Source organism: Engystomops pustulosus, chromosome 4, assembly GCF_040894005.1.
Source record: "Engystomops pustulosus chromosome 4, aEngPut4.maternal, whole genome shotgun sequence".
NCBI lineage: Eukaryota > Metazoa > Chordata > Amphibia > Anura > Leptodactylidae > Engystomops > Engystomops pustulosus.
Window position 1 is genome coordinate 196679938 of NC_092414.1, and position 13422 is coordinate 196693359.

At 42.4% G+C, this 13422-nt stretch overlaps 2 protein-coding genes across 2 annotated transcripts in view; one reads left to right on the forward strand and one right to left on the reverse strand.

Moving 5' to 3' along the window:
• RHOBTB2 (Rho related BTB domain containing 2) overlaps positions 1–1401 on the reverse strand; it is a 28480-nt gene extending 27079 nt beyond the window's left edge. Inside the window, exon 1 of the mRNA XM_072149320.1 lies at positions 1337–1401. Within this exon, the coding sequence (XP_072005421.1) occupies positions 1337–1389 (53 nt within the window). The 5' untranslated portion in view covers positions 1390–1401. The remainder of the gene's footprint in view (positions 1–1336) is intronic.
• Positions 1402–9601: 8200 nt separating this feature from the next.
• The window catches only part of PEBP4 (phosphatidylethanolamine binding protein 4), a 42751-nt gene continuing 38930 nt past the window's right edge, over positions 9602–13422 (forward strand). Inside the window, exon 1 of the mRNA XM_072149326.1 lies at positions 9602–9683. The gene's annotated coding sequence lies outside the window, so the exon portion shown is untranslated. The remainder of the gene's footprint in view (positions 9684–13422) is intronic.

Sequence of the window (13422 nt, forward strand, 5' to 3'; positions counted from 1 at the left end):
AGCATTGGACTGCGTTCACATGCTGCGTTTGTATTGTCTTTGGAAACACAGTGCAAGCGCAGAGAGCAGACGGTTCTCCCAATCACAGAGACAGGGAATGAGAACCGCATGTTTTGCATTGTTTACACAGCAAACGCGTGCTCCTCGCTCCCGATCGCAAGTAAACAAATCCGCAATTGGGACAAGCCCCTCCCTGCTGCACTCCCTGCTTAGCGTTTCTAAATGTAAGTCAAGTGCAGTGTGTGAACACAGCCTTTAGCTACGTGTCAGACTCTGTCTATATGGGGCAGGAACATGCACATAGATATTTCATGATCAGCCGGGGGGTAGGTTTATCTTCGACCCGTTACACACAAGCAAATGTAACATCAGACTCGAAGTGAGTGCTTGCAGGAACGTGCGGCCCGAACCCTGAGGGTGATGCCACACATGGCGTTTTGAACCCATTTGTGGTCTGTTTTTAAGCAGTCCGTCCAAAAACGCATGCAGTTTTTGACCAGTTTAAATTAAGATAATTAGTAAAACCTGTCAAAAAACGAATGCGTTTTCCAAAAACGTACGCGTTTTTTAACGGACTGCTTAAAAACGGACCAAAAACAGGTTCAAAGCGCCATGTGTGGCATCACCCTGACAGTCGGTACTGAACTGACTTGCTGAAATTAGTTTCGGTTTTCAGCATTCCGGCTGGACGTTCCTGCCAGCGCACACTGTAAGAGGGATGCAAGTTGGACGCATCAGGTTGCGTTCACATGTGAAGTTTGAATTACTTTTTAAAACGCAATCCAACATCCGAGGAGAGGAGATTTTACTAATTACATTGTTATAAACATTTGCATTTACAAAACGCATTGTTAACTAAGTGTTTACACAGCGTTAACATTCGGTTAACATTTTGTTTCCAAAATGCAAATGTAAATACCCACTGTCTTAGTGGATTAGGCTGGGTCCACATCCAGTATTTTGCATCTGTTAGACGTATGATGCAAATTGACAAAAACAGATGCATTTTTCGGCATACGTTTTTTAACTTAAATTGCAGAGCTTCCCAAATCAGTCCCTGTCCCGAATGGGGATCACAATCTAATCATCCTACCAGTATGTTTTGCAGTGTGGGAGGAAACCAGAGGATCCAGAGGAAACCCACGCAAACATGGAGAGAACATACAAAATCTTTGCAGATGTTGACCTGGATGGGACCTAAGCCCAGGACACCAGTGCTGCAAGGCTGTAGTGCTGACCACTGAGCCATCGTGCTGCCCCCCCGGTAAGTCCATGTTATATATAAAATGCAATACTTCTAGTACATTACATATAAAGGATGTAAGAAAATACTCACTCATTGTAATCAAAGCCTGACAACTCCATCAACTCTCTCACCTCTTCCTCCATTTTCACGGGGGTCTGTGCAGAGTAAAAAAAAGAATAAATGAATCAAACAATAATCTAATAACATGTGCCCCCCCATGGGGTCTGAATTAGGGTCTTATTTGGGTCTCGTACCTGTGATCCTCTGCTGAGGATTCCAATGTGGCTGCTGAGAAGTTGTTAGCTGAGTCCTAGCGCTGCCTTGTCTGGTGACAGATGTATACAGGTGTGTACTGAAGCAAGGAGAATGACAGGTGTATATACACCCCCCCCCCCCCCGTCCATTCCTCAAGACGTCATGCGGCCGGGCCAATGGACAGGAGAGGGTGTGCTCAGCCCTTATATCCAACCTGATCTGCCACAATTCTCCGCACCATGTAGGACACGGCTGTATAATTCACAGCAGGTATTTTTCCACCCCCCCCCCCCCCCTCTCTGTATACCCCTCACAGGAAGTTCATACTTAGTACACAGGTGAATTATCTACCTGTATAGGCGACTTATGGAGACACCATGAGATTTTGTGAAGTTACATAACTGTAGTTCCAGAAAAAGTTCACATACGTCACAGTGATGGGTAAGACCTCCTAATCAATAAAACAAATGGATTGTGATCCTCGGACCCTTAATGGGGTTGAACCCGGTTAATATTATATACTATATATACAGGACAGGGTATAACAAGCAGATCAGTGGGACCTCCACAATCATGAGAATGGGAATCTGAGAAATCTGAAAAATGTGGGTCCCAATCTTACTAATTTATACTAGAAGTATATCAAATTGCTGCACACAGCGCTCAGGTATCTTCAACAGCCACATTAGACATTGAATAAGATTGCTGGAGATACTGAAGCGCTGTGCTCAGCAATCAGATAGTTGTCATCAATCCTGTGGAGAGGGGAAAACAATCGCACTCGGTGAATAGATTAACAAAACTCATGACAAGAATTGGTATCAATGTTGCTGGGAATCCTTGCATCACTCCAGAACTAGTGTCCCTTACTGAAAACATCATCAAGGATGCAGGGACTCACAGAATCAATGATAGCCAAGATGTCGTGCTCCTGGGGCCGTGTATGATCTGCACAATACAGCAGGCTGTGATCTCCTCTCCCTCAGTATCTATTATATCCATATCATAACCAGGAGGATCAGGATGAACAGAGCTCCTGGCTGCAGGCCAGATAGTAAAACAAACTGCATGAGACATGAAACAATTCCCTTACATAATAGCGCTGGGAATGTAACATTGTGTTCTCTCACTATCTGTCATCTTGGTCTATTTCCCCACATTCAGTGACATGTGCAGGAGGAATGAGGGCAGATGTCATCACATACTTTCTAGGTTTACCTGCACTGCATGCAAGAAGAGAATCCACTGCTGCGGGGGCTCCGAGGTCTGTCCTATAGAACCATAACTAGCTATTAATAGGATGGAACATCAGATATATAGTTCTGGACAATCCCTTTAACCAGTAGGATGGAGAGTCATACAGTACAGAGTCACTGCAGAAGAATCTGAAAGAAGGAGAAACGCTGCAGTTTAATTTCTGCAACATGACGTTCTTTACAAGTGCATTGATCGGTGAAAAAAAGCCCTGGTGACAGACAGCAGTGATATTACATACATGGTGACAGGTAGCAGTGATATTATACAGGAGGTGACGTATAGCTGTTATATTATACAGGAGGTGACAGATAGCAGTGATATTACACACCAGGTGACAGGTAGCAGTGATATTATACAGGAGGTGAAATACAGATGTTAAATTATACAGGAGGTGGCTGATAGCAGTGATATTACACAGGAGGTGACAGATAGCAGTGATACTTTCCAGTAGATGACAGATAGCAATGATCTTACACAGGAAGTAACAGATAGCAGTGATACTTACCAGGAGGTGACACATAACAGTGATATCATACAGGGGGTGAAAGATAGCAGTGATGTTATCTAGGAGGTGATATATTACTGATATTGTATACAAGGTTACAGATAGCAGTGATATTACACAGGAGGTAACAGATATCAATTATATTATAAAAGAGATAGCAGTGATATTTTTTGCAGGAGGTGACTGATAGCAGTGATATTGTACAGGAGGTGACTGATAGCATTGATATTGTACATGAGGTGACAGATAGCAGTGATATTGTACATGAGGTGACAGATAGCAGTGATATTTTACAGGAAGTGAAACAGCAGTATTATTATACAGAAGATGATATATAGCTGTTATGTTATACAGGGGGTAACTGATAGCAGTAATACTATACAGGAGGTGACAGATAGCAGTGATACTATACAGGAGGTGACAGATAGCAGTGATACTATACAGGAGGTGACAGATAGCAGCAGGGGCGGACTGGGAATTTAAAGTGGCCCTGGAAAAAATTGTAAAAGAGGCCCCATTCTATGGGTGGAGACATAACACGTAGGTGTGGTCAGACAATGTGGGTGGAGTTAGCACAGACAAATTGTTGGTAGATCGCCTTAATGCAAAACTCACGCCTTAAGTGAGTCTAATGTGCAAAGAATGTGACCTGTAGATCAGCAAATGCTGCAAACACACACGCAGGAAAGCTTTAAATACCTTTCCTCTGTGCCATACATGTATAATGCAAATCTACTATGTACATGAATAATGCTACAATAACACATTTAGAAAATACAAGTTAATCCTGTCTTCTATATACTAAAAAAAACTACTACAAAACCTCCTCCCATATACAAGATATATTCTTGAAAATAGAGGACAGCATTATAGACGTTAACTACTGTAATACTGCCCCCTATGTACAGGAATATAACTACTATAATACTGCCCCCTATGTACAGGAATATAACTACTATAATACTGCCCCCTATGTACAGGAATATAACTCCTATAATACTGCCCCCTATGTACAGGAATATAACTACTATAATACTTCCCCCTATGTACAGGAATATAACTACTATAATACTGCCCCCCTATGTACAGGAATATAACTACTATAATACTTCCCCCTATGTACAGGAATATAACTACTATAATACTGCCCCCCTATGTACAGGAATATAACTACTATAATACTGCCCCTATGTACAAGAATTTAACTACTATAATACTGCCCCCTATGTACAGGAATATAACTACTATAATACTGCCCCCTATGTACAAGAATATAACTACTATAATACTGCCCCTATGTACAAGAATATAACTACTATAATACTGTCCACTATGTACAAGAATAGAACTACTATAATACTGCCCCCTATGTACAGGAATAGAACTACTATAATACTGCCCCCTATGTACAGGAATAGAACTACTATAATACTGCCCCCTATGTACAAGAATATAACTACTATAATACTGCCCCCTATGTACAAGTATATAACTGCTATAATACTGCCCCCTATGTACAAGAATATAACTACTATAATACTGCCCCCTATGTACAAGAATATAACTACTATAATACTGCCCCCTATGTACAAGAATATAACTACTATAATACTGCCCTCTATGTACAAGAATATAACTACTATAATACTGCCCCCTATGTACAAGAATATAACTACTATAATACTGCCCCCTATGTACAAGAATATAACTACTATAATACTGTCCCCTATGTACAAGAATATAACTACTATAATATTGCCGCCTATGTACAAGAATATAACTACTATAATACTGTCCACTATGTACAGGAATATAACTACTATAATACTGCCCCCTATGTACAGGGATATAACTACTATAATACTGCCCCATATGTACAGGAATATAACTACTATAATACCGCCCCCTATGTACAAGAATATAACTACTATAATACTGCCCCCTATGTACAAGAATATAACTACTATAATACTGCCCCCTATGTACAAGAATATAACTACTATAATACTGCCCCCTATGTACAAGAATATAACTACTATAATACTGCCCCCTTTGTACAAGGATATAACTATTATAGGAATACAATATGTATAACACCAATATCTGCACCACCACTGCAGCAGTGGTGTGCAAATTAAGGCATTACACAAAGGACTGCTGCAATCTGTAGCCCCGTCTGCTGTTGCCTGCCTTTATTTAAAACGGACAGTCCTGTGTACTAGAATATAACTATGTTACACCTGAGCGCTTCACATAGAAGAAGTGGCAGAAGTCATGTGTAAGAAAACAAGGGAGGTCAGGCTGCATCGGCCAATGTAAAATATGGACCTATGGGGTGCAACAGACCTGTGTAATTTATCCACATGGATGCTGCACCTCATGGCAGCATATTATATGCAAGAATGCTGTAGCTACATTTAGCTACTCACAGGTGATGATCTGCTCCATCAGGTATAGAAGTGCATAAAGATTCTCCAGGCCATCACTTGTTGATAAAGAATTCACTCACGCTCACGTGTAGTCGCCTCCTTGCAGCTCCTCTGTGAGCCTTAAGACACTACAGTCACTTACACTATTGTGTCACCTGAATAACACTGTGCTCCTAAATTATATAACATATACCCCTCACACCACAACTGACCACACTGTGCCCTAGGAAAAATGTGTGTACTAAATTAATAATGATATTTACATTGCCCCCTTTAATTTACTATAATACAATCAGCTCCCACTACATTAGAATAATTACAATCTACATAAATAAATATAATTCTGTATTCACAGTATATATTATTCTGTTATATTTCCAAGAGCTGTTACAATGTGCCAGTGGTACATTGTAATAGATCATGTGTTAAATCCACATATACTTCCGTACTGTAGTATTGCAGTGTATGGTAGGATAAATCAGACAACCCAGGGGTATGAAAAATAGGGGAAAAAAATTTGAAAAAAAAGCTAAATATTCAAATAACTCCCCCCCCTTAGAACTGATATAAAAACAGTAAAAATCATAAACATGTTAGGTTCCCCCGAAATGTCTGTTGTATCAAAATATAATGACGTTAATTCTCAGCTTTGAACCCACTAGGGCAAAATAGCGCCCAAATGTTGAAGATGGCACTTTTCCGCCAACAAGTGATCAAAAGGCCGTACAGTCCCCAAAATGGTAGCAAAGAATTTAATTGTTTTAAATGTGTTAATACACAAACTCTATAAAAATTTAATATCTCTGTGATCATACTGACCCAAAGAATAAATTTGACATGTCATTTGGGGCGCACAATGAAAGTTGTAGAAACCAAGCTCAGAAGAAAATGGTGGAAATGCATTCTTTCAACAAAATTGCTGCATTTGTAATTTATTTCCTGCTTCCCAGTACACAACATGGAATATTAAATACCATCACTATGATGAGCAATTTGTTATGCAGAAAACAAGCCCTCATACAGCTCTGTACACGGAAACATGAAAAAGTTATGAAATTTTGAAGGTGGGGAGTGAAAGATGGAAATGCAAAAACGGGCCTGGGCATTAAGGGGTTAATAACAATATATCTAGTGCAAACCTAACAATAGATAGCATCCCACAATAAGAATAAAGTGCTCCCTTTAATTTTTATTTGAATAATTAGTCCCCGAGCCCTCCTAGTTATAATCCAATGTAGTTTAAATTATAAATTGTGAGCCCTTCACCTGCCCCAGCATTGCCCCCTCCCCCACATACAATAAAAGTTTCATATAGACAGATCACTGCTGCACAATAATTTAGATACTTACTTTTAATACTTCACCATGCTGCTCCTGTCTCAGTTTCTGCGGTCTCTGTTGTTCCCGTCTCAGTGGCTCCGGTCTACGCGGCCCCGGTCTCCATGCTGTTCCCGTCTCTGCAGCTCCCGTCTCCCATCTCAGTGGCTCCAGTCTCCGTGGCCCCGGTCTCCATGCTGCTCCCGTCTCTGTTTCTGCCTACTCTGCAGCTCCCGTCTCGGTGGCTCTGGTCCCCGCGGCCCCGGTCTCCATGCTGTTGCTGTTCCTGTCTCCTGCGGTTCCCACGCAGAGTAGGCGGCCAGCCCGCGCACCACAGCGCAGAACGTACTGCGCGACGACACTCCTAAATGCCACACAGGTCGCGCAATTACGTCAATTGTGCGACCTTGTAGTGGAGAAAAACCTACAGACGCAGCGGTCCTGCGCTGCGTGTGTCTGTGTTAACTGTGCCTGTGTTAATTAAGTGTGTGTGGGAAGGGGAGACCGGCCCGAGACCAACCGGCCCACCGGGAGAATTCCCGGTGGGTTCAATGGCCAGTCCGCCCCTGGATAGCAGTAATACTATACAGGAGGTGTAAAGAGGAGGTGTAAAGTTCTAGACAAACAAGGATACAAAAGGTGACTTCAGCAATTTCACCACAGGGGGGCAGTACATTTCATGGAAGAAGCGTATTACCTGCCGCACATACAGTTCAATAAAATGTATTGAAGCAACTAATAGCGTCACTATCTTTCTTTTACACCAATGGATCATCGCTCCGGAATTCTGACTCCTTCTTCTGAACTGACCCAACTTGGAACTCCAGAAGGGCTCAGCAGCAGGAAGCGATGCCAGGCCCCTATGCCCGGAAGCCATTCACCCCTGTTTAGCTGGAGATAAAAGGGGGCAGCAAACATTTAGAATAGATTTACAATATAATAATAATTATAATAGGGGCACAATAGATGCTAAAATAAAATGGGACTAATAATCAAAATGTATGGGGTATTTTTTGTTTATTTTTCAGGGAGGACTATATAAATTTTCAAGGGCATAGTATTATAAGCTTTAAAGGATATATATTATTTAGGAGCACAGTGTGGGGCACAGCTGTTATCTGAGAACACTATACTGTGACTATGGCATTTTTAGGACAAAAGTGTGGAGATGTGTCGCAAAAGCCAAACACATCTAGGATCAATTGTGCGCACGGTTGGATGTTAGTGTTTTTTGTAAGATTTACCTGGTAATTTTAGCGGATTTGATACAGAGGGAGGTGCAAGCTCAACCCAAAAGCATGGAGCTACTCCCCTGCTGGGTGACATTTACAGAGTGTCTCATTACAGTGCACCTTTAAGGGGAATCAATTTTTGGGGGATTATGCCCATCATACCGAATCCTTTCACTGTAATGTCAGACTACAAGCCAAAGTGCACCACACTGTTCCAAATTTCCCTGTCAGGGTCCTCATGACCAGTCAACAGTCCGAGCCCTTTCCATACAGAGCAGGTGTCTTCTGTATTATCACTCAGCGGGCACAACGCTATACATTCCTGTTAATGTGTTAAAGGAAGAGAACAGTCCGTTTTTGAAATGTGTAATCCTACTTACCTATCTACTAATAACTGCCCTTGTTTACATCGGAACTGATTACTGTCTGGGCAGCTCCCCATTCGGCATCAGCCCAAACCACTCTCCAAATTTCCGAGAAGGACCTTCCCCTATGAAATCCTCGTAATCCTGAGAAAATGCATTAGAACACAATAAAATCTATATAAATCTGGTATCACTGTGATTGTACCGACCCAAAGAATAAAGTAGACGTATCATTTGGAGCGCACAGTGAAAGTCGTAAAAACTGAGCCCACAAGAAAGTTCATGAAAATGCGTTTTTTTTTTTGTTTTTTTTTTCCACATTTGGAATTTTTTCCAGCTTCCAAGTACACGGCATGGAATAATAAATAACGTCACGGAAAAGTAACATTTGTTACGCACAAAATAAGCCCTCACACAGAAAAATGAAAAAGTTATAGATTTTTGAAGGTGGGGAGCCAAAAATAAGCAAAAAATGAGCAAAAAAGGCTGTGTCCTTCAGGGGTTAAAGTACAAATTTATCCCTCAGATTACAATGTCCTCTGTAAATCTCTAATAAATTGTCTAAAATGACTTCAATCTGCGCAATTTCTCCAGCAAAACTAAAATTTTAACAACTTTTGTGAATATCTTATCCTGATGTGGAATTTCTTTAGTATGAAAACCCTGCCTTGTATCTGCAATGTGTGACAGGACCCAGGAAAGATTGTCACCCCACCGGGAGGTAAATAAAGATTTTCATTCACTCCCTGTAAGCAGAGGTTTTGAAGAATGTAATAATAACTTACACAGCTCAAACCGCATTGCTAAATAGGTATATTATCTGATAAACTGGAGCTATATATTTATAAACTCACTGTGGTAAGAAGATACGTTGCGGTATAAAACGCAATTTGTGTATAATAATCTACATACGGCGCTCAATATGACAGGCAGCAGCCGCGGCCAGTCAGAGAGAAGGTAACGATAGCCAATCAGCTCTTAGCCACGTGGAGGGGCGGGGCTGGTATTGAGATAACGTTGATGTGAGCAGGAGGTGGGCGTGGCCTGGGAGACAGCTGACTGCAAGGCTGTAGACGGGTGAGTGCTGTACTGCAGGGTGTGGGGGGCACAGGGGGGTCCCTGGCTCTATGTATATGTGTGCATGGTGCATATTACTTACACTTTGTATAGGGGCTGGGGTGGTGGGGTTGCAGTAAGGACAATGCCAGGTGGGCACTGAGAAAGTCATCATGTATGATAAATACTTGTCACAGCTTCTATGTCACCTGGCCCTTTAATAAAGGGGGCACTGAGTGTACCCTGGGTCACACCGCTTACAGGGGTATTGCATTTCCACACAATGCAATATTATAATCAATTTCAGGATCTCTGCTTGCTGTCATCCTGTAGGCACCCCTGGACACGCAGCATTTTGTAGTCAGAGGTGGCTGCTGCTTATAATGCCAACCTACACAACTATATGGGGCCCTGGACATCAAAGGGGCCCCTACAAATTGATGGGATGATCCCAAATCTCCCCCAAAAAACTGTGTTTAAGGGCTCTTTTAGACAAGACTGTTGGTTTGCTGTCCGCGTTGTATATGTGTCTTGTTTTTAAAAATATTTTTTCACATATGTGAAATGCTTGGATGACTAAAACTAGATGGGGGGGGGAGCTGGTTCCTCAGCATCATCTGAGAAAACATAATGGAGCGCCAGATGGATGACATTAATTAATTTTTTTTCTTGAGGACATACATTTTATTACACAAAATGTAAATTTGATCTGCTGAATCTGGAACATCCCTTTAAGGGCAACCAGTCTGTGAGTAGATCTGAGCCGTTCATCTTGATAGGTCATGTGACTCTGAGGGCTCTCGTACACAGGCACTGAGCCCGTAGGGTTTTTCACATATGTCGGTGCCTGGACCCAAGGTATGTGCCGGGCAATGCCGGAATCAGTTGTCCAGCGTGAACATGAGGAGTTACCACTTCTGGGTGTAATGTGATGTTTAATCTCTTTATGGGCTGCTTCCCTCTCCCCAGGCTGTATCTGTCATTTTGTAGTCCAGTCTGAGCTGCCATGTGAAAACCTAGCAGCTGTGACTTATATAACAGCCAAAGTTAATGGGGAAGGGCTTTACTGTAGACCTAGCTGCTGTAACTCGCTCCTCTCCCTTCCCTCTCCATAGACAACTTTGTAATTTGACACTAGGTGAGTTTCTGCCTGAAAGATAAGGAGGGAGGATGATAACTGCCAAAGTAGATGGAGGATGAAGCACTTAATGTGGAGACTCCCAATGCGCTCTAAACCCCTGTTATCCTCCACCCCGTCTCACGGTGAAAAACCCACCTTTAAAGGAAATCTACCATTTGATTTCATGCTTTATGAACTAAACATACCTTGAGAATGCTGTAGCTACACTGATGCAGAAACATATCTTGTTTAATCCCTGAGCTGAGTGGTCTTGCTGAAAAATCACTTATAACATTCAGGTGGATTGCTTCAGCCTGCCATTGATAAACACGTTACAGGAGCTTTCTGAACAGTCCAGACAGGACTAATCAACCTGAGCTGGATGACTCATACACAGAGGCTGGGGGATGGTGCAGCGATTGATTACTTCTGCCTGTCAGGGACAACACAGTGATTATATCATTCTCTTGAGCAGTGCATAACTAATGTAAGAGGAGAAGCTGGGAGCCAGGCAAAGGAGGGAGACAGCCTCATTATCATAATATTATAATAGGTTTTTTAAGAAAAACTACTCACCCCAGGGTTTAAACAAGATGTGTTTCTGCATCAGTGTAGCTACAGCATCCTCAAAGATGTTTGCTTCATAATGCACAAAAGCAAATGGTAGGTTTCCTTGAAGTGCAGAACCCCTCTTAAAATAACCAGGTGTCCATAATGACAGTGGAAATGTGGGGGTCACAGCAGTCTATTTAACAACCAAGTTTTAATAAAAATAATTCTTTCTTTATTTTTTATTATAGCGCCTACAGATTACGCAGCACTGAACAGAGCTTGCCAAATTTTAACATATAAAGTCTATAAATAACATATTACATACATAACATTGATATATAACACCCCGCAGAAAGATCGATGAAAGTATCCGCAAAGGTTCCTGACTGACCACTTTCTATCGCTTCACTTCCCACAGGTCCTCATAGACCCCTCCATATGCGTACAGTAGTAACCCCTTAATGCTGTGCGCCACTCCTCAAAGCCTTGCCCAAACCCTTCCCGAATAACCAGGACCCAGGGCCGGCGTCAGCACTGGGCATACCTGAGAAAGTGCCGGGGCTCAGAGCTGCTGGGGGGCCCACATAGGGCTGTACATAATGAATTCATGGGTGTGAGGGGGCTATATCTCATGAATCCATAGGGTATGAGGGGTGCTTATATAAAATAACCATGAGGGGGCTGTTTGGTATGATAAATTAGGGAACGGGAGACTGTTTTAGTTTCTGAATTTTTAATGCCACAACCTCAGTTCATTGCAAAGGGGCCCACTGAGGCTCTGTCGCCCATGGGCCTACTGAAGCCCGGGGCCGACCCTGCCGGGACCCATAAATTAATCCTCATATCATTCAGATGAATGCCGTCTCATTGCCTAAACTGTGGCTCATTGTTTTCCAGGTCATCCTGGCGAATTGCAATGCCCCATGGTCTTACAATGAATTTGGTCACCGACTTATTGACCTTCGTCCCACTCTCGATTTAAACTGCATTATGCAATTGAGCCGGGGCAAAATATCTGACCAAATAACTATTTCCCCTGGGATCAGTGATAATCTTGCTTGGTGGTTAACATTACAACCTTGCAGCGCTGCAGTCCTGGGTTCAAGTCCCAGGGTCACCATCTGCAAAGAGTTTGTATGTTCTCTCTGTGTTTGTGTGTGTTTCCTCCGGGTCCTCCGGTTTCCTCCCACACTCCATAACATACTGGTAGGATGATTAGATTGTGAGCCCCATTGGGGACAGGAACTGATTTGGCAAACTCTGTGCAGCGCTGCGTAATTTGTGTACGCTATATAAATAATTATTATTATTATAATCAACGCATTGTGTCATACTTGATATCTCTGTTCAAAGCTTGAGATGTACAAGCACCTACATAATTGCCCCCCGAGGTGCAATCATTGGGATCCCTATGCTCAGATGCATAGTTATGTAGCTGAGGGAGAAGGGCACTCCATAACATAATTTTGGAATTTAGTCAGCGGTCTGCCATCTTTGTGGATTAACATGGGGATAAAACCTTCCGGACGCACGCTCAAGAATTTAGTGAATAATGCTACTCGGCGACAGGGGAATCCGGTGACCTATGAAGTACTACTGGGGACCCTTTACCTGAAACATCAGGGAGAATGTTGTTTTAAACAATATTGTTTCATAGGTGTCCTTACAGTATTTGGGCAGGGATTCTATCAAACGCAATAATAAACTAAAGGAAACTGGGCAGGATTTGCTGAAAACTAGGGGTGTAGTCTTTCAATGCTTGTTTACTTATAAAGTGTCCTGAACATAAAATAGTTTAACACAGGACACCGCTCAAATCTGCCGGTGTCGCGATATGTTATAACTTTGGATCACTAAGACCGTGCGTCCGATATCCTGCATGTGTCGCTTCCCCACTCAAGTCCACCGGAGTTCATCTTCTTCCCGGTGTACGTAAGTGCTTGGGCTTGCGACACAATTTGAATGTTAAATCCCACGCTCCCCCATCCCCTATATATGATCCTGTTTTTTTTTTTAAAGCTGACAGGGGGGGGGGGGGGGCGGGCGTTCATCGGGAGGAGAGGTGGGTAACCCCTTTAGGTGCTGCGG